Source organism: Quercus robur, chromosome 6 (genome assembly GCF_932294415.1).
Source record: "Quercus robur chromosome 6, dhQueRobu3.1, whole genome shotgun sequence".
NCBI classification, from domain to species: Eukaryota; Viridiplantae; Streptophyta; class Magnoliopsida; order Fagales; family Fagaceae; genus Quercus; species Quercus robur.
This window is the reverse complement of record NC_065539.1, coordinates 44,222,075-44,243,888: the sequence shown is the minus strand read 5'-3', so window position 1 is coordinate 44,243,888 and position 21,814 is coordinate 44,222,075. Positions and strand designations below refer to the sequence as shown.

Below are 21,814 nucleotides of genomic sequence, written 5' to 3'. Positions count from 1 at the left end.
TTATCTGAGTCTCATAAATTGAGTTGTTTTTTGAGTGGACTAAAGGATGAAATAAGATTAACAATTAGGATGCTAGTGCCAAAATCCCTTAATGAAGCCTTTGGTTTAGCCAAAATTCAAGAAGAGTACTAACTAAATAGCAATAAAAGTTTCAAGAATGTTGTGGATAGTGGGAAACTCTCAATTTTGGGATTACCTAAGATAGAAGGCAAGATTGATTCGAGGTTTAAGCTTCCTTTATAGAGGTTAACTAATGCACAAATGGACGAAAGGAGGAAACAAGGTTTGTGTTATAATTGTGATGAAAAGTGGCAGTTAAGACATAAATATAAGGGAACAAAGGTATTTTTGTTAAAAGGATTATGTGAGGAGGTTGAGCACAAGTCTGGATTGCAATTGGTGGAGTTGGATGATGACGAGGTGACGTTGGGAACCCAAGATCAGGTTCAAGGGAGTGATAATATGGTCACCCCTGCTGAAATCACTTTATATGCGTTGATAGGCAACTCTTCAACTAATACCATGAGAGTCAGAAGTAGGATTAAGAATCATGAGGTAGTTTCTCTTATTGATTCAAGTAGTACACACAATTTTTTGGGGGATGCTGCAAAATTGGATATGTTGAATTTACACTTGGATACATCTCAAATTTTGGAAGTTAAAGTAGCTGATGGTAGTGTCATTAAGACTTTGGGAATATGTCATGGAGTCACTCTTGCAATCTAGGGGTATAAGTTTGTTGTGGATTTGAATGTATTGCATTTAGGGGACTATGTAGTGGTTTTAGATACTTAGTGGTTAAGTACTCTAGGAGAAATCAGTTGGGACTTCAAGTTATTGACCATGAAGTTCTTTTACTTAGGCAATAAGGTGTTGTTAAAGGAGTTACACTCTAAAGGATCTGTCCTTTTCAGAGGTTAACAGGTTCTTTAATGGTTCTGCTATAAGGAAGGGGCTGGTTCTCCAAATTTTAGCAATCACCACCAACTCAGCAAATGATTCACTGTTGCCTACTACCTTATTTGACCTTTTGGAACAGTTTTCAAAGGTGTTTGACATGCCCTCAAGCCTACCACCATTTCGTGGACATGAGCATTAGATCATACTCAAAGATGGAACCCCATCAGTTTATGAAAGACCCTACAAGTACCCTTACTTTCAAAAGTCAAAAATTGAAAAATTTTTACATAAGTTGCTTGAACTTGGTTCCATTCAACCTAGCCAAAGTTCCTTTTCCTCACCTTTGTTGCTTGTTAGAAAGGTTGATGGGAGTTGGAGGATGTGCATTGATTATAGGGCTCTAAATAAGGCAACTATAAAGGATAAATTCTCTATTCTTGTAATGGATGAGCTATTAGATGAACTGGTAGGGGTCACTATCTTCTCTAAGTTGGACTTAAGGTCAGGAAACCATTAAATTCATATGAAGCCAGAAGATATTCCTAAAATAGCTTTCAGAACTCATAAGGGACATTATGAGTTCCTTGTCATGCCCTTTGGCTTGACTAATGCACCATCTACTTTTCAAGTATTCATGAATGACATTTTCAAGCCTTATTTGAGAAGATTTGTTTTGGTTTTCTTTGATGACATTTTAGTCTATAGTTAGTGTTTGGATGATCATTTGGACCACCTAAAAACTGTTTTGAATGTCCTATTGTCTCATCAATTGTATGTAAAGAGGTTTAAGTGTGTCTTTGGGAGTTCTGAAGTTGAGTATTTGGAACACATTATTTCTGGTGAGGGGGGTTAAGGTAGATCCTAAAAAAACTGCTACAATGCAGCAGTGGCCAGTCTCAACCACTGTCAAGGTCTTAAGGGGTTTTTTAGGTGTTACAGGTTATTACAGGAAGTTCATTAAAGGGTATAACACCATTGCTAAACCCTTAACTGATCTTCTTAAGAAAGATAGCTTCCTGTGGTCTGATACAGCTTTGGAGGCCTTCAATGCTCTTAAAGCCACAATGATCCAACCACCTGTATTGGCTCTTCCCAACTTCTCCAAACCCTTCACCATTGAGTGTGATGCCTCTGGTATTAGTCTTGGTGCTGTTTTGATGCAAGAATATAGGCCCATAGCCTTCCACAACCAAGCTTTGAAGTGTAAGTATCAGCATTAGTCCACCTATAAGACTAAGCTCATAGCTTTAGCAACTACTATCAAAAGGTGGAGACCATATTTAGTGGGCAAAACTTGCATTGTTAAGACTGACCATCGAAGTTTAAAATTTATGTTGGAGCAAAGGATTGCCACACCAACTCAGCAAAAATGGCTTGCTAAACTCTTGAGATATGCTTTTGTGGTTGAATACAAAAAGAGTGTGGACAACAGGGTGGTTGATGCACTTTCCAAGAAGTCTGACCTTGTTCCTGAGGACTTGCAATTGCCTCTTTAGTAGAAAACAAGTTGTTTGTTCCTTCTCTTAGTTCCTAACCCACATGGTTGGTTGTTCTCAAGGATAGTTACTCTCAAGATCCTTTTATTCAGCAACTTCTTTCTTCAATTCAATCTGGCGCTCCTTCCAAAGGTTTTACCTTTCAAAATGATTTGATTTTCTACAAAGGCAGATTCTTCTTGAGACCCTTGTGCCCCTTAAAGTCCCAGGTTTTGCAGTTGGTTCATAGTAGTCTTGTAGTTGGCGTTTCGATTTTTTAAAGTCCTTTCAGAGAACTAAGAAGGAGTTCTATTGGCATGGCATGAAGACTGACTTTAAGAAGTTTATTTAGGAGTGTGATGTCTGTCGGAAAATCAAGTTTGAGACATCTGCCCCAGTTGGTTTGTTGCAACCATTAGCCATTCCTACTACTCCATGAGCTGATGTGAGCTTAGATTTTGTTGAAGGACTTCCTAAGTCTCAAGGGTTTGAGGTGATCCTAGTTGTGGTGGACAGGTTAACCAAGTATGCCCATTTTGTGCCTTTGTCTCACCCTTACACTGCTGCTAAGGTTGCTACCTTATACCTCCAATAATATTCAAACTCCATGGCATGCCCGCCTCTATTGTGAGTGATTGAGATGCAACTTTCACTTCATCATTCTAGTCTGAGTTGTTCAGAATGCAGGGTACAATGTTGGCCATGTCTACAACTTATCATCCTCAGTTAGATGGCCAAATTGAGGTTGTCAACAGAAGCTTGGACCAATACCTTAGAGTTTTTACTAGTGACAAACCAACTAAATGGGCTGAATGGTTACCACTTACAGAGTTTTGGTTCAATTCTAACTTGCATACTAGCCTTAAGATGTCACCATTTGAAGCTTTGTATGGCTTTCCTCCTCCAAAGTTACAAAGTTACATTCCTAGCACAACCAAGGTAGATGCCTTGGATTCTATTTTAAGCCAAAGGGAGAAAGTTTTGTCTATTCTTAAAGGGCCATCTTCATGTTGCTCAAGAGAGGATGAAGTCTCAAGCTAAGAAGCACAGGGAAGATAGATTCTTTATGGTGGGTGATTGGGTTTACTTGAGGCTACAGCCCTATAGACAGAAAAAATTTGGCTTATAAAGGGAAGTAAAAGTTGTCTCCAAGGTATTTTGGTCCTTTTAAGGTGATACAGAAGGTTGGGTCTGTGTCCTACAAATTGGATTTACCTCCTGAGTCCAAAATTCATCCTGTTTTCCATGTTTCTTGTTTGAAGTTGAAGCTGGGTCAACGTGTCTCACCTCTACCAACTCTACCACCTATAAATGATGAAGGGCAGGTTGCCACTGAGCCCATTTTTGTGCTGCAAACTAGGACCAAAACCTTGAGGACTTAGGTTGTCACTGAAGTTCTGGTGCAATGGCTAGGATATCCTCCTAAAGATGCCACTTGGGAGTCTTTGCATTGTTTGCATTCTAGGTTTCCTCACCTTGTGGGCAAGGTGTTTTAAATTGGAAAGGGTATGTTAGGCACCTATATTCTTGTATTGTATATGAACTATTGTATTGTGTTGAGGTGAGGGCTTGTACCATTGTATAGTAGCATGAGCTATAGGATGTACCATTGTACTGTGGTATGTGTTGTAGGGTAGTATTGCTGGAAAGCAATTAGTGGTGCTGCAGTTAGAGGTGGTTAGTTCAGCTAAAAATTCGGGTAGTTAGTTAGGACGTTTGATGTGTATATAGTGGGCAAGCATTGTATCTGTTGGATATATGAATAAGACTTTGAATGTTGATACTTCCTTTTCATCTCTCCCTCTCTCTCTCTCTCTCTCTCTCTCTCTCTCTCTCTCTCTCTCTCTCTCTCTCTCTCTCTCTCTCTCTCTCTCTCTGTTCCTTTAATCTTTCCAATCACTTTCTTAGCTATGGAGGCCTAGGTCCCCTTGAAGTGACCTACCCTAAACTCTAATTCCATCAAAGTCTCTATCAAATATATTGTTTTGAACCAAAATGGATGGTGTATTACTGAAACGTAATTAAAGACTCACTAACACTAAAACAATGTCATTTTTTGAAATATGAATTGTCTTTTGTGTGAGACTTCGTCTTGATTTTTTGAAATGGAGAGACTTGTTTTTTATTAAATAATTAAGAACTGGATAAATTTTTTTTTAAAAAAAATGACTAGATAAATTCCTTCTACATAAATAATTAATACATCATTTATAAATCATTAAACATGAAAATTAATGTGTTAACTCCATTGAACATATGACATTGAATTAATGGACTTTTTTTACACTGAAAATTAATGTGTTAACTTCATTGAACATATGGCATTGAATTAAAAACATTTGAACATAAATACAAAGTTTCACACATGACACGTAGCAAAAAGTCCATGTAATGGCTTTTGTATGAATAAATGAACAAAATTCTACCAAATATCTCCTGAAGTAATCATGAATCACTTATTTGTGTATCACTTTTTATGGTGGTTAGCATGAATGACTCTTAGAAGGAATACAATCATTTTAAAATGAAAGTTTCACTTGAAATGTAGAGGATCATTTTCTATGCATTTTTCATTTTTATTGGACCATGAAGTATGAGCAAATGTGTGTAGTAGCCTTTGTGCAATTCCATGTAGCTTTTTGTTGAAAGCTCATTTGTTTATTTGTTGAAAATTGTTAAAATATAATTGTGACTAGAAAAACAAGGTTGTAAAAAGCTATATATAAAGTATAAACTAATAAGTTAAAAACAATAACTTACTGAAAAGTATGTGAATAAATTTTTTCTTAAAAAATGATTTTTTTTTTTTTTTTTTTATAAGATGAAAATAATTATAATGGAAGATTGAACTGAGCACAAAGCATATATTACGACATAGAAAATTTCGCATATAATGAAAACTCTTTTATTAGGATCTAATTATTGACATATCAAGGGTTCAGCCAATTTAATGTATGCCATTTTATGAACAGACAATTTTGTGACATCCCTCAACTTCTTTAAGCCCTGAACGGTTCTACTCTCCCTGCAACATCCACAAACACAAGTAAATTTGTTAATATGTGAAACACCAAATCCATTTTCAGCGATTAGATTTGAGAATTTAAAAATAATTGCTAGTATAAATTGCTTGATACAAGTTTAATTACAACACATGATGATATGAATCTTGAATATTTTGTTCAAAGATGAACAATTTTGATATTGTAAAACTCAAACCCTCCATAAATTTCATCAATCTAAAAAAGGTTTATCATTTCATATTCCACTCTAGTCCTTTAAACAAGAAAATTGAAATCTAAATCCTTCTTTTTCATTTTTTTTTTTAATCCAAACGAACCAATATAAATATTACATCATGGAAACGAAACTCACCATGTTATCTGGACCAGATGTACAAGCTGGTCTCCTAGGGGGTAGCTGTTGGTGTGGTGTTCTCTGCAAATTGTATAAGACCATAAATCTCATGAGATACTTTTAAGTTATATATAGAAAATGTTTAAATTACTATCAAATTTACCACGAAAGACTTATAAACTGACATTTATAGTAATGTATCGTGTTTAAAAATCGGCGCATAAATTTGTACTTTGTACAACACTTATGTAGTAAAATTTGTAATATCCCTAACATAACTTTCAAGTTATGCATTACCATCAAAAAATGCATAAATGCAAGATTTGCAGGTTATATTATATTCTATTCTATACCTGTAGTTTTGGTCGCAAGGTCTCTACTGCAGCTGTTGATTTTTGATTTACTCCAGCACCTTGCTGTATCACATTAGAATGTAAAAATAAGCAAAGGTACAATACAAATGGTCAAATGTCTAGTGATGTAATGAAACACACTGAACAAGGCTAACTGAGATCAATTACCTTGCATAATGCCCAGTCTGCAGAATCAAAGAATGCACGTTCATGATCCTAAAACCATACAAGAAAATTTATAATTTTGTTTAGTGGTAAATTTTGGTACAAATTAATGTGACATAAAATTGTTTCATACTGGATATTGGTCTGTGTTGATTTACCTTTGAAATCAATGGCTTTTTCTTTGGCACAAGCTCTCCGTACTTCTTCCCTGTGGATTTTGCCTGTGATAACACACCAAATGAAATTTTTGATGATTAGGGCCTATTTAGGCTTGTTTGTTTGAAAGATTTTATATTATTGCGAGTATAAGATTCCTATAAATTTAAACTTCTAACCATTTGAAATCATAGAAATTAAATCTCAAGTGTTCTGTAAGTATTAAAGAAACCAGCTTTATAGTGGATGAGACCTGATAAAAGAAACCATAACTAGTACACAACTTAGAAAGATTTTTGTTTAGTCTTATCTATTATGCCACGTATTGCAATTACCATTATCCACTAAAAACTCACACTTTTAGCATTCTTTTTCATGAGTCAAGCTATTTGAAAAAGAATTGTACATGCAAATTGTTCATTTTATTCATTTCTTTTAGGCCCGTTTAGATTGGGTCAACTTTATTCTACCCTCTCCCCTGCCCTTCAATCTAAACGGACCTTTAGATCCATAGACCATACAAGAAAACAAGGTTTATTAATGGAAGTAAAAAAAGGTTGAATGGTTATTAATTCAATTACAAACTAACGCCATAATAAATTTTTTTATTGATTAATTTTATATACATATAGGAATAGTAAACTAAATGATTGGACTTCTTTATGGATTAGGAGACTTGTCATGTTTGAATAAATGTAAAAAGAATCTTGCATAATTTAATGGTAACACAACCATAATAATGGACCACTTTTCATTACCAAACAAAAGAAGTACTGTTCTATAAATTGCTCCCCACACTATATATACCTCCATGGCAACTCGTCTCCTTAAACCACACATATACAGGCGGGTTGTTCCTAGCCACGTGGTGGAAGGATCAGCCACATGCCAAAGAATTTTCCATACGTTGAATTGTCCCACTGAGTAAATACATTAGGCTTTTGGCATAAGTAAAGAAAGCTCTGACTTTGAAAAAATTGAACCTAACCTAAGACTCTAATCAAGTACTAAAACTAATTAAATCATTGCATTTTTAATACTACCAATTGTTCTTTGGCCCAAAATGAGGAAGGTCCTATCAGCTGTTAATTTAGGAAGTCGGCAAAAGATAGTTAAAGTATTGGTCATTCATTTTGATTTTGACTAGTCACGGAATGTGGATAATTCATCATTAAAAGTTGGATTAAACTTTCTTCCTAGTTTTGAGGAATTCAAAAACCAGCAACTAGTTTTGGCAATTTGAACAAAAGTTTATGAGTGACAACATTGGACATGCTCAAGATTTTAGACTCGGAGTTTGGCATTCAACTAACTCCATAGTGATAAAAAGTCAAGTAAATCAAAAAGCAAAGATTGGTTTTTCTTTTCTTCCCTTTTCCTCAAATCAAATACATAGAAAATATAAAAAAACAAGACGACAAAACTCTAAGCACGAAAGAGAGTTGAGCCAAATCAAATACATAGAAGAAAACAAGAAAATAAAACTCTAAGCACGAAAGAGAGTTTAAGCCAAGGGCAACCTTAATAATCAGTCATATAGTATAATTTATTTATTTATTTTTTTCCAAAAAAAAGATAAAATCATTCAGTATACTTTGACTAATAAAAAAACCAACAAAGAATTTTATCTAAGTTTTAGCGTTTTAAATTAGCAGCAGCAGTCACATTAGGGTGGGTGAGGTTACATATTACAACTAACAAGTTACAAAAACAAAATTGGCCACGTTTTGTAACGTTAACGTAAGCGTTTTAAGGGTTATCTTAGAGTCATGTCCAATTTGCAGTGACAAAAGAAAAGTCCACGTGAATAAGTTGACAGCCTAACAACCAGTTCCGATTGGCAAATTGGGTTTTGATAGAGTCTTCAGAGATAGAGATAGAGAGAGGTGTATATACTATATACTATATATATAATATATATATATATATAAAATATATATTATGTAGCATCCTACATTCTGCCGACAAATCAAAAAGAGTATCCATTATATAAGCAGGCATGTACCACTTTAAATGTATAAAACACTTAAACAATACCCATATCATTTCATCAATTTCTTGGGTTCTATTGTTAACCGTTAGATGTGGAGCCCATTTGACATGCCATAACAAAGCAGGCCTCATATCATTTATCCTTCTTCGATTTGACCCCATAAATATCTCAATTTTTTTTTCTTTTTCTTTTTAATATTTTTTGGGTTTAAGTTTAAACCCAAAAATAAAAATAAAAGATTCATGACTCTTCTTTCTAGGCCAATTCATATAAACCACCATTGATGAACATAATTAACACACAGAAATAAATTACGGTAACATTTGAAGTTTTTAACAACCCCTCCTCCCGAGGTAAAAAATAAATAAGTAAATAAAACGTAATGAAATTAATAAATGAAATTGAAAAGAGTTGTTATTTTCACTTTTAGGAATGATGATTTTGTAGTACAGTAGTACCCTGCTCCCATGTGGTGGGCTCAATGAAATTAACACAAAATGTGAAATGAAAAGACGACAAAAATTTAGGTATATTTCCTTTCCTTAAGTGCAATATCTTATATTTTTTTAATTAAATTCAAACACATTCCTTAAAAATAAGCCGAGAAAACTTATATAAGATACAATATCTAAAAATAACTTATAGGAAATCAATTTAAAAAAGTTATCATGTGGGTGAATGTGATTAGGAGAGCTAGGATGTGTCATCTACCATTATGAAAGAGGTAGGCTAGTCCTGAAATTAAAGTTTGAGATTGATGGGTGTTAGGTTGCCCAACACCAAGAACAGCGAGAAGTTTTTATGGGTTTGGACTTATTTTGAACAACACATTCTCTAGTCTTTGTTTTATAAGAAAGTCTATCACAACAAGATTATGAACAGGCAGAACAGCGTACCTCACGGTCTTGAGAAGCAAAATGTTCTTCACCTCTATTGCAGTCTGCCATCTTTCTCAGTTTCTCCTGTTAAAGCAACACACAAGAATTTAGTCATGGAAAAGAGAATAGAAATAGACATTAGGTTCCTACCAATATAATGTAATCAGAAAACCTTAAGATTTAGTGTTTCAAAGAGAAGAGAAAGAGGCCTCCAAGGCAGTGGCTTTCAAAAGTTTGTATACAATTTTGAAAATGGGTAGTGAGGTACACCCAATTATATACAAAAAAGAAAGCAAAAGTAAGAAAAAGAAAAGGAGGCATTACCTTGCAGAAGGAGAAAGGAAGGAGATGCAAAGAGGAAGAGAGACAAAAGTGTGAGACAAATGAAAAGAGAGAGAGAGAGAGAGAGGTGTGATGAAAAACGAGGAGGGTTTGAGTGAGAAGGTAAGGTAAAGAATATATGAATGAATGTAGATAGATTGTAGAAGATTGGATATGTGATGGGAGAGGGTAAGAGATAAATCAAAGAGTGAAAGATTATATAGAAAGTTAAGTAAAATTTGGAAATAAAATCTTATCTAATTAGACCCATATATGTATAATGTATATGATGGTGGTGGGTGAGAGTTGAGACTTGAGAATGAGGTTTAAGGGTGGTGGACTACTACTTATTGGGTAGGAGACTAAAATTATCCCCAACAAACCAACAAATATTAATAATTAATTAAAGCATAAAAACAAATAATTTAAAAACTAAAATTAATTGAAGGAATCCAAAATGTTTGGGTTTATTATGGCTTTGTGCCGTTAGAATATCACCATCGGTTTGGCCATTTAAAACTTAAAACCCAGGCCATACATTTTGTCACGTGCAAAACACCCTCTCTTACCGACACCTCCCATTCATACAATTAAAAATATATTTGAATTATATTTTTGGGAATAGTAAAACATCAATTTGTAAGTGAAAAATTGCTAAACATGCTACAAATTTTTCTGCATAATCTTTACTAGTTGATCTAACAATGAACATAATTGGTGAATTTTGAAAAAATAATAAATAAATGTCTATTTATTTTCTTTGATTGATGACACACCAATTAGATTATGCAGTAAAATTTGTGGTATCCTTAATATTAATCTTTTATAATTTGTGATACATTAATTTGTAAAGGTTAAGTTGTAAAATTTATAATGTTTCTAACATCATTCAATTTGTAATATCTCTAACGTCACGCATTTGATATTACCCCCACCATCACACAAACATGTGTGCTTTTGTAAAAAAGAGACTTTTCTTTTTATAATTTTTTTTTGGGTAATTAGTTAATTACTATTATGATAATATTATATGTAATAGTGGTGGTATCCATTTGGCTGAAGAATTAATTTTAATAAAGGGTCTTGATCCCATGAGGGTGAGATAAGTAGATAACCTCAAAAACTCACCCTTAACTTGAATTGTAGGTTGCAAACTCAACTACATAAACTGAAATCATTAGTAATTGTCGGTCACTTGTTCGTTTTTGGCCTTAAACACGCCAGCCATCAAAAAATATTTTTTTTAAAAGATGGTTGAAAGTCTAGTAATCAAAAGTATACTCAATTATTAGAATATATATATATATATATAGAATTTTAAATCCTTAAAAAAAATTGTCCAGAAAAATTATAGTATATATGTTTACAACTTAACAACCTATGATATTGATTGTATTTTAATGTTATTTATTACATCTAACCGTCTAGAGAAATGTATTTTTATTCATTTATTAATTTATTGTGATAGATAAGTCAAAACCATCAAAACCAATGGTGTATGAACTTGTGGAAAATCAAACGTTTCAAAAATGCCACTTAATTAGTATATGGTCAAGTCAATGTCTTTTAATATTTAGATATTTGCCTGAATTCAGATTCAACTCTAATAAAGTTATGAGTTGTTTTTATGATTTCTACCCAAAAAAAAAAAAAGAGTTGTTTTTATGATATGGCAGATTCTTTGTTGGATTGGATGATATGGCAGATTTCGATTGGTCAAATTGCAAGAATTGGATATTAAAAGATTGCAGGAGATTGGGTCCCCACTATCTATTATTGTGAAACGCTGGTTTGTTTGTTTGTTTATTTATTTATTTATTTATTTTTTGTAAAGATGCAAAGCTGGTTTTTGACGTTGGATAAGTTTTTTTTTAAAGCCTTTCAATTGCAATTTGTTTAACCATTAAGATTTTATCTTAGATTTGATAGTGTATAGAATGTTATATAATTTTTTTTAAATAGCTATTTATCGTTAAAAACTTTAACAAATTAAATTATTAGAGAGTCAAATAAGATCTCAATTCAATTCATTACAGTTTGAAAATCTAAATTCCAATCAATAATTTTAATATTCAAAGATTTCAAATACTTTGGTTTACATGTAATAATGATACAAATAAGGAATCACAAGGTCAATACATCTGTTCCAAAAATCCCTTGAACAGAAAGAAATACAAATCCAAACTGTGAAAATGTTTCCATCTTTGTCTTTCTTTTTTTCTTTTTACACTTGGAATGGATTGAGGCTTGACTTTTATAATAGAACAATTACAATTACAATTCCAAATACTATTCTGATCTTTCTCATTCTATTTATAATCTTACAATATTATGTCCACTTTTGGACCAATATTGTTTTTTCTTTTCCTTATGGTTTAATGGGAAAGGAATTAGAGGAACAAATATATATAGGGTCATCGAGCATTGATGTGATCACCATACTATGATGACTTTTTAGACTTGATGTGTTGTTGATAATTGGACTGAGATTGAATGTTTTTGGTCTCCAATTTGAAGTTTATGATTACCCATTGGAATTCTTCGAGTTCCAAAATTGTCAACCACACTGAGATGCTTGCACACTTGAATACCAAACCACACCCTTTGCTTAGACCCAGCTGGTACATGGACTTTTTGAAAGCCCACTAATTGCTTGTTCGTGGACCATGTACCAGAGGGTGGGGTTGAAAACACAAGTAGACTATGAGTCCCGTGCATAGTTCCAGTATTTTCTACATCAATGTGAAAACCAAGTGTGAGTTTGTTGCAATTGGTGTGCTTGGCCTTGATCCCATTGCTTAAAATGGTTGAGTTTATTGGGACATTGAATTTGGTGAGGGTTACTGAAACTTCTTTTGGAGCTTGGACTAATTTGTGGTTGAATGAGGTGTAGCTCAAACCTTGCCCAAAAGAAAACACTGTTGGGCCCTTGTAGAATCTGTAGGTTCTTCCAGGATAGCCATTTGATTGGTCTGCTCTCAATGCCATGTTTGTCATTGCCACCTTTTGTACATAGCCCTGTGGGTACCATGTCATAGGCAGCTTTCCTCCTAAAGAACAAAACATAATGAGAGCATCATTATTAGCCTTTTGTGATCACAATAAGTTTGGTAAGTCTAACAATAATGGTGTTAATATGTGGGTTCAATATGAAAATGATGTTATTCCAATCAAAACACTTTTATATATGATTGGAATAACAATACTTTTATATGGTTCATTATTGACATAACTTTTATTACGCATCAATCATAACAGAACGTGTCAAACAGTTGTGAAAACAATAATATCTTCCCTACCTGGATTTGTTGTACCAAACAAAACATCAGCAATGGCAGTTCCTCCAGCCTGACCAGGATAGCCAGCCCATATTATGGCACTGATTCTTGGATCCTTCTTAGCAAAGGACACATCAATAGGGCCACCACTCATTAACACCAACACAGTGGGTCCTTTAGAGGCCTTGGCAACCCTTGCAACAAGCTCTTGTTGGTGTCCTGGTAAGAGTAGCCCTACCCTGTCTAAGGCTTCTGCCTCTATGCTTTGGTCAAGTCCCATTACCAAAACAGTTGCATCGGCTCTCCTGGCTGCAGCCTCTGCGGCTCCAAATTGTTGGTTCCCATTGCAGGCAACCCCTGCGCACCCAGCTTGGTGAATGGTCTTAGCATATCTCCCTATGCCTTGTAATGGTGTTGTGTAGCCACATGGAATACCTACAACAAATATGCATCAATTCATTGTTCTTGTTATTCTTATTGACGAAAATTGTAAATTAAACCTTTTTCACTTTAACTTGTTTTCAATCTAATACTTGAGTTTCATTTCAATTTCTTAACTTTAATCTATTTTCAATTTAGTTTTTTTTTTTTTTTTTGAGAGTTTCAACCTATGGCGTTTACTATTGATGGTAACTTTTTATCATTAAACCAAGACACCAATCAGTTTTTTGTGTAGACAAACATTGAATCCCAGATCTCTTATTCAACCATTAGAGATTTTACCAGTTGAGTTAATTAGAACTCATTTTTCAATTTAGCCATAATGGATCCTAATTAATTCAATTTGATAAAATTTCTAGTTATCAAATAAATTATTGTCCTATATGGTTGAATCTTGCTTCCACCGAAATGAAATTCATTGGTATTTCAACATGATGACAAAAAAATAGTATTAATGAAGTAGATACCATAAATTTTAAAGAAACTATTGTATTTATCACCCAAAATAGAAACTATAAGACTTACCAGCATAATTTCCAATCATTGTAACTGTAGCATCAGAATTGGGCCCAATGACTGCTACAGTCCGGTGGCGCCTGGTGGATAATGGCAGTGAAGACTTGCGATTTTTAAGCAAAACAATGCCCTGTCGAGCAGCCTCAAGGGCTAACTCTTGGTGGGCTGGGGTGCATACATCTCTTGGGCCCAGATGGCCATAAGGCTGTGCTGATGGCTCACCATCAAACATGCCCAGCCTCATTTGGACTGTAATTGTGTTTGCTAATGCATTGTTCACATCAAACTCTTTAAGCAAGCCTTTACTTATGGCCCCTTGTGTGTGCACTGCCAAGAATGGTCCACAGTCCAAATCCAACCCTGTAACATTTACATAAAAAAGGTCCTTTTGTTAAATTATATCTATAGTTTCACGGGTTTTAAATCGAACCCTAAACTCTCTAAATCAAATCAATTTAAACCATGAACTTTTTGGATTTATTTGAGGGTTTAATTTGAGGGTTTTGTATGATTAAGATATGACACTAAGATTCTAACCTGCTTTGATAGTTTCTGCAGCTGCTTCTTCAGGTGTTCTCGTGTAGTGTTGGTTGTCAAATAGAACCCCTACAGAGTCACAATCCGAGACAATGTACCTAATTGGGCCGAACCAAAAAATAATCAATTATTGAAAAGAACTATCCATTTATAGATTTTCTCTACATATGAGAAGGGTGTTGTAACTTGTATATGTCAAATGCATTAAATAATTATCGTAGATTCTTTAAATTGCTGCGGTTAATATCCACCGTGATGGCCAGTGCTTACCCACTTAAACGCCATGATCCACGAATGGTATTTTTAAGTAGATAAGAATCAGCACAAGTGGGCTTTCCATTGACTTGATTGTATGAGCACATAACACTTGCAACCCTCCCTTGCAACACACAGGATTTGAATGGCACATTGTAGGTGTCTGCCAAGTCCTGCGGACTGACCTACACACATCAAAATGAACTAATTTCAAAGGCTGCCATACACATTTAGGTTAACCTTATTCTATATCCTAATTGGATTTGAACTGTTTAACCATATGATATGCCACTGTACCAGCTAAACTACTGTGACACATTTTGGACAGCTAAAGAAAACGACTTGCTATTATTGGACCACAACTTATTATTGCCATTGAATGCTCCTTGCTAGCTGTTGTTGATGTGATGTCTAAACTCCCTGATTATCTGGCTAAACTACGGTTTTTATTGCTGTATGTTCCGTGTAAGAAAATGTAAGTGTGATTCCAAATTCTAACACAATTATAGATATTTCTAGCTTATATATACTGTCTCCTTTTAACTACAAACCCAAAGTCAATTGTTTTAGGTTCAAATGTTACATCCTCTTATAAAGAGTGAGGTCTTGCGTTTAAAACCTACTAAGTATGTGTTACTTACTAAAAAGCAAGAATGATTAAATTGTATATTAGGTAATCAATATTTGACCTTTATTTCAAAATTGTATACTTTAAAAACTTTCGAAAATGTTTATATTATCATCTAATAAATAGAAAAATGCTAACATCACAAATGAAATTTATAAAATTGAGATCACTTTGACAATGTGGAGCTCATGACACAAAATTTTGTTTGTCATATCAACAGTTTCTATCCATTAGATAATTATAAGATTGTTTGAAATAATTTTAAAAATATAGAAATTAAAGTGAAAAGTTAAAAAAAAAAAAAAAAAAAAAAAAAAAAAGATGATTTTGAAATAATATCAAATGTTATTTTAACCAGAATACTTTGTTCATTTTGAATTACAGATAATTGATTTTAACATTTTAACTAGAATACTTTGTCAGTCCAATGATAAAATTGCAATGTGCATTTTAGGGTAGTTGAAATTAGCTTACTTTTGCATTGAAATGAAACCGATCGACCCCATTCCAATTATCAAGATCGTAGGCCGTGTAATGTTTGCAACATGCAGCAACCTTAAGCCTGTTTCCTTTTGCATAACCTTGAAGTCCCCTGACATATCTGGCAGCATATTTTCCGACTACAATGGGGTCTTCACCGGGAGTCTCTTGCCCCCGACCCCATCGAGGGTCTCTTAATATGTTCACATTTGGGCTCCAATATGTCAAACCAGCTGTTCCTTCATTGTACATTGCTCTAGCTTCATCAGACACTACCTGCACAGCAACTATGTTATCAATGTATATAATTGAACGTCTAATTAGTGTGTTTAATTGAGCATCTAAAAAGCCTTCATCATACTCAAAGTCAAAGTACTAGCCTAGTGAGCTAGCATAATAGGATTCTATCACTCATAATTCGTACAACCTCTCATAAACAACTACAAGCTTTAATTTTCCTTGGTCCCAAACAACCTTTCACTCTAACTTTTGTTCCCAATTAACTTTCAAAAGAAAAGAAGAATTACAGTGACTGAAAATATTAAATGCCCGAGGCCTGAAGTATATTTCTTATTTTAACCATAATAGATATGGTACCAACAAATTTACATAATATACTTTCATTTTTCAACCTTGTTACCCCTTAACCTTTTGTTTTCACCTACTGCTAACAGGTATTTCCCGAATTGGACATATTTAGCAGTAGCATGTCTTTTACAGTAATGAATGCTATTTTTCACCACAAAGTAATTTCATTAAACTTGTACCTTTTTTTTTTTTTTTCAACATTTGTACCCATAACTTTTTGTTTTCACCTTCAATTTGAGAAAAATATCTCCTGTATCAAACATATACGACATACCTCTAATATAATTTGTGAATGCATAAAGTAATTATCACTACTAGTTCAACTTAGACAAGGACATCAAACGGTCCTATGAGGTTATAATTTCATGAGTTATGAGTATATAAAGTAGGTTACAGTTTTCATATAAACCAATCCGTGATCTCAATAACTAGGGAGGTCCCAGCTCCACTGTAATGTCACTTTGACTACTATGTTCAGCAATTCAATTCATCAGCTATTGATTACACATACATTATTGTTGTTATTATTATTGGTCGAAGCTGTAATAATTAGCTAGAATGCTTTTTTTAAAAGAACAGTGAACCTTGTACAATTGCCTTAGGAAAAAAAAACGAAAAGGGTCACCTGTTGAATAATATATTAGTTTCAGTTACTACTTGTTGACAATATCAAAGATGACTTTACAATGAAAACCAAGGACGACAACAACCATCATTAAATTTGTAAATCTTGTTTTTAGTTGTTAATGTCATTGATGGCTAATATATGTGTCATTTTTTAAAGCAGATCATGAAACTTACAGCTACTTGCATGCACAATTGAAAAGCTATGGAACAGAAAACCAGGCAACTTGGTAGGTAGAAGTGTCTTTTTTATGTGTGTTTTCAATTCATTTTTTTTTTCCCTGATTGAAACATAAACTTGTTTTATTTATTTTCAAATATGGACAATTATCCTTTTCTCTTATAAATATATTTTATGGTTCTCCAATTATCAAGCAAATAAAATATATTATTCAGCATACTTTACATGATTTTTTTATCTTTGTCTCACATGTGACTGTAACTAAGGTTCAAAAGTGCGGACCATATGCTGCCTCTACCATCATTTATATATGTATACAAATATATATATATATATATATATATGTTTCTCAAAATATATATATTTATATTTAATACCTTTTGATGGGTCTAATCCATCCAAAGTAGTGCCTTATTTTTTAAATTTTTGGATAAATGATAAAATAGTACCAAAAACGAAACTCACTGCCCAAAAAACAGAAGTACTTTTTGTTTTCTTTTATCATAAAAAAAACAAAATTATGGTAGCCAATTAAATGGAGGTTTTTCTTGTTTTCCTTTTCCCTTTTATAACTTGAGAATAACCTATTCATAATGGTTCATAAGAATATAACAATGCATGTTAGAGGTTAATGACCTCAAACATCTAGAGGTACACACATCTCTTTCATATTATCATTGACATAATTTTTTCACTCAAATTATAATTTATCATTTCTCAGAAGATATTTCATACACATGTTTTATGCTACACTTCTATCCCACATAAAAATAGGTATTACATCCGGATTTACATATGGGATTCTTTTTCATGTGGGAAGAATGTGTATCAATAATTTTACTTGTATCTTTATGTTTTTTTTTTACATAAAAAACACACACATACAAGAAAGAAGGAACGAGATTCACATAATAGAATAAGATGATAGAAAAATCCTTACCGCTCCAATTGCCTCCCAAAGCGACTCATTGAAAGAAGCAGCGGTTGTGATGACTTGAGGGAAACTAGTGGCACCAGGAAAGGCCCCACCAAACTTAACACCAGGACCCACATTGGAGACACCATGAAGAGCCTCAGACCACCACTCGTAGCCTTGAATGCCAAGCCTAGGCACAGCCGCAGCATTATTCACAAGCAGCCTTATCTTCTCTTGCAATGTCAACCGTGCGATCAAGTCCTTCACTCTCACTTGTATTGGCAACGTTGCTTTGCAGAACCTGAGGTTTCTCGTCAGCCCATTTTTGGGGTCACATGCGAACGGTGAACGAGCTTCATTGACACCAAATGAAATGCATAATATTGATATGAAGACAATGACGAGAGAAAAGGGTGTTTTGTGATAATGGGGCTTATTGGTTTTTTTGTTATAAGCCATATGGGAATTCTAGAGAGATGGTGGGCTTGGTTTGTGAGAGTCATTCATCGGTGTTTGTATATATAGGAAAGGGTTGCGCTTAGAGTGTGGTAACGAAAGTTTCATGATTGGCTTTCCACGTAGGTAATTGTTATAAGGAATTATCAAGATGGAAGGAGTATGAGTGGTTGAGTCGTATTTATCAGTGAGTGAGTACTACACGCATCTAGTTAACAACAATAAGGAAGTCACTTAGACTAGTAAACAAGTACACATTGGCCATAACCTTTAGCAAGAAACAGCAATGCTAGGACAATTATTTTTCACAATATTTCTCATAATTTGTTAAACTTAACATCGTTTTTATGAGTTTTGTTCACGCGTTAAAAGTTGTGAAAAAAATTTTTGTTGTTAGAATTATTATTATTGTAAAGGAAAGATTTAGATTGGCCAAAAAGTATTAAAAGATTTTAGAATGTGGGTCACGGGCGAGAGAATCTCATTTCTTTCTTTGTAAATGATAGGGTGCCACAATATTCATGTTAGCCGCACTCTTTTTTTTGAAGCCATGTTAGCCGCACTCTTGAAAGACTTCTAAAGTTGCTTTTTTCTTACACTATTATAATTATAATAGTATAAGGTTTCGCTTAATGTTGAAGTTAGAATAAAAAAAAAATGATGAGAATTAAATTTGCTAACTAAAATGTACACAACAACCAGGCTTTAATTAGAGAAAATGAAAGTCCTTTGTGTTTTAGCTGACCAATTCAACAGGTATATAGGTGTTAATTAAAGATCCTTAAAATTTTGTTTGTACTCCAAAATAAAAGGTAATCCTGAATTTTAGTATTGTATTGAACCCTAATTTTTGTTGAAAGGATCAACTGTAAGTTTGTACTAATCGTCAATTGTGGCTGATTATTGTAACAGGGAGTTGGTAACAAAAATACTACAAACTAGGATCAGGCATTGTTTCAGGGAAGTTAATAATAGTACAGAAACATTATAGCACAGAGAGAATCTAATTTGAAACTTGACTTTGTTATTTTCTTAAGTCCTTTCGCTAAAGTATTAATGTCTTTGACAAATCTTCTTAATTCGCGTTCAAATCCCTTAACTCTTACTTTTTGTTGTTTTGTTGTAATAACAGCAACAACGCATCGTTTAAAATTTTAAATGACATATACAACTTATATATCATTAGAAAAAAAAAAATCTTAATTGTAAAATTGATTCTCTCCAATACAAACAAAGAAGAAAAACAAAACAGAGGGAAAAATCCTAATTTTATATATGAGTTGGGTAAATTTTGGGGGGTAAAAAGAAAACTGAAAATAAGGTCAAAATTTGGATGGTCTATGAAACCTCTTTGTCAAAATGCAGTCATTGATAATTACTATATATCCTATAGAAAACCGAGTTTGGTCTCACTTTGTTTCACCAGGGCCAGAAAAACTTTCGTCCTCGTGATATTAATTGACTGACTGACCACACGTACACAAAAGATAATCTCGTGACCATTACATCAACATGCTCTACCAGTCCCACAGATCATGAAACATAAACATTTGTCTTCTTGCTTACTTTTTTATTTTTGTCTTGTGAGCTTTGGTTGGGCCTTTAAACCAAAATAAAAAGTACCTAACATTAATTTTATGCTAGTTTTATATGCAAGCTTTTTCTTTTTCTTTTTTTTTTATTAATTTAATGAAGTTTTATATGCAGGCTTTGTGTAACCTATAGATAGACTTATATTTTATATATATATGATTCTATTCGGTTTTTTTTTTTTTTTTTTGAGAATCGATTCTATTCGGTTGTTTTTTTTTGAGAATCGATTCTATTCGGTTGTTGATAGAATAGATACATTGTAATAATGTATAATATAGTATTAATCTAGAAATATTTGATTAGATGGGATCTCATTAATTATTATTTTAGATTTGTTATGTCCACAATATTTTTACAATATTTTCATAATAAATTATAAATCATTATTTATTATTTATTCTAATTTAAATTTACCACTAAAATTATTTTTTTACTCTATTAATAATAATATGTAACAACCTACTACTTAAAATTTATTATAAAATTATTACAAAAATATTATAAACATAACTTAATGTTTCTCATTATTATATAGTTCGTCGTGTCCTCAAAATAGAAATAAAGAAAGCCATCCATGATGTCCCTTCCACCCCCAAACAAATTAATAAAGTTTCCATTGTCCATGGGATTCGTCCCCATGTCCCAAGTATGAAAAGACTCACAACTCACAAGACAAAGAGTCAAAGACTCTGCCTCACATGCTTACCACGACTCCTGTTTAGCCACGTTTGTACTATCATTTGGATCAATTTTTTCAATTTATGTAATTTCTCAAATTATTATATTTCTTTTTATTTCTCAAGCATTTTTTTTTCTAGGTAAATGCGGGTGCGGGTGCGGGTGCGGGTGCGGGGGCTTGAACCCTCGAGTAATCGGTCTCTGTACAACCTGGGTACCAACTTGCCTACATGGGGCAGTGGTATTTCTCAAGCATATTTGATATTTCCCACAAGATTGAAAATATATAATCTCCCTAGTTTTTTAGTTTTTTTTTTTTAATCCAATTGTTTTAAATTCATGTAAATATCTTGAAAACGCTAAGAAATGCCAACTAGGGGCTATTTGGTAACATTATTCTAGTAACGTTGTTTGCATTTTTTGAAAATACGTGTGGATGAAAAAGTGTGTAAAAATATGTGTAATGTTATTTAAAAACTAAAAAGTGTTTATTAAACTAACATACCAAACAGTTCTCTATCTCTTTCCCTATAGTGTCCTTAGTTGATTTAATGGGACCAATCGGATATATAAATGAACTAGTGATGTATAAATTAGATTAATGAGATATATTAATTATACGATTTTTTTTTTTTTTTTTTTTGAGAATGAATATTAATTATACAATTGAAATGTATCATTCAAATTAAGGCGGTGCATTATGGAATATGGACAGAAACCTTCGGTGTCAATTGTTGAGATCTAACCACCAAGATAATATAAAGAATGAAATATCTTATTTAGACTCCAAACAACCAAGGCAGCGATTTAATCAAATTAATTAATTAATCAAATCACATATTTTCCAACAAGATAATTTAACACATTAATTGCACCACCGTAACTAATCACCAAACAAAGCAATAAAATGTATAGATATTTTGGTGACAAATTAGAAAACAAAATAAATAAATAAAACCCCCTTTAATGAAAACAACCACTTTAGAGATCCAATCTTGTATAAAATTCACTATAAGAAAACAATTGCAAATAGTCTACTTACAAA

The 21,814-nt window shown here is 33.1% G+C and overlaps 2 protein-coding genes across 3 annotated transcripts; both read right to left on the bottom strand.

Annotated features, from left to right (window-relative positions):
- Positions 1-5,257: 5,257 nt before the first annotated feature.
- On the bottom strand, positions 5,258-9,897 carry LOC126688940 (uncharacterized). Of its 2 annotated transcripts, none has more exons than XM_050383883.1 (7): positions 9,602-9,897; positions 9,296-9,361; positions 6,409-6,471; positions 6,254-6,301; positions 6,086-6,148; positions 5,751-5,813; positions 5,258-5,400 (listed from the first exon to the last, which is right to left on the bottom strand). In XM_050383883.1, the coding sequence occupies exons 2-7, from the start codon at positions 9,344-9,346 to the stop codon at positions 5,392-5,394; spliced, it is 297 nt and encodes a 98-aa protein (XP_050239840.1). In that variant the 5' UTR covers positions 9,347-9,361; positions 9,602-9,897; the 3' UTR covers positions 5,258-5,391. The 2 variants fall into 2 exon arrangements, with proteins under 2 accessions (XP_050239840.1, XP_050239841.1); XM_050383884.1 differs by lacking the exon at positions 9,602-9,897 and adding an exon at positions 9,450-9,577.
- Positions 9,898-11,644: 1,747 nt separating this feature from the next.
- LOC126688939 (beta-D-xylosidase 1) lies at positions 11,645-18,607 on the bottom strand. Its single transcript, XM_050383882.1, has 7 exons — positions 18,067-18,607; positions 15,728-16,009; positions 14,641-14,810; positions 14,371-14,468; positions 13,843-14,193; positions 12,898-13,311; positions 11,645-12,648 (listed from the first exon to the last, which is right to left on the bottom strand). The coding sequence occupies exons 1-7, from the start codon at positions 18,499-18,501 to the stop codon at positions 12,053-12,055; spliced, it is 2,346 nt and encodes a 781-aa protein (XP_050239839.1). The 5' UTR covers positions 18,502-18,607; the 3' UTR covers positions 11,645-12,052.
- Positions 18,608-21,814: the final 3,207 nt, after the last annotated feature.

Coding starts and splice junctions, on each gene's coding strand:
- LOC126688940 (XM_050383883.1), bottom strand. CDS start 9,346: ATGGCAGACTGCAATAGAGGTGAAGAACATTTTGCTTCTCAAGACCGT. Junction 6,472..9,295: donor TTGCTTCTCAAGACCGTGAG/GTACGCTGTTCT, acceptor GTGTTATCACAG/GCAAAATCCACAGGGAAGAA. Junction 6,302..6,408: donor AAAAGCCATTGATTTCAAAG/GTAAATCAACAC, acceptor GTATGGTTTTAG/GATCATGAACGTGCATTCTT.
- LOC126688939 (XM_050383882.1), bottom strand. CDS start 18,501: ATGGCTTATAACAAAAAAACCAATAAGCCCCATTATCACAAAACACCC. Junction 16,010..18,066: donor TTTGGGAGGCAATTGGAGCG/GTAAGGATTTTT, acceptor GTTGCTGTGCAG/GTAGTGTCTGATGAAGCTAG. Junction 14,811..15,727: donor GGTTTCATTTCAATGCAAAA/GTAAGCTAATTT, acceptor TGATGTGTGTAG/GTCAGTCCGCAGGACTTGGC.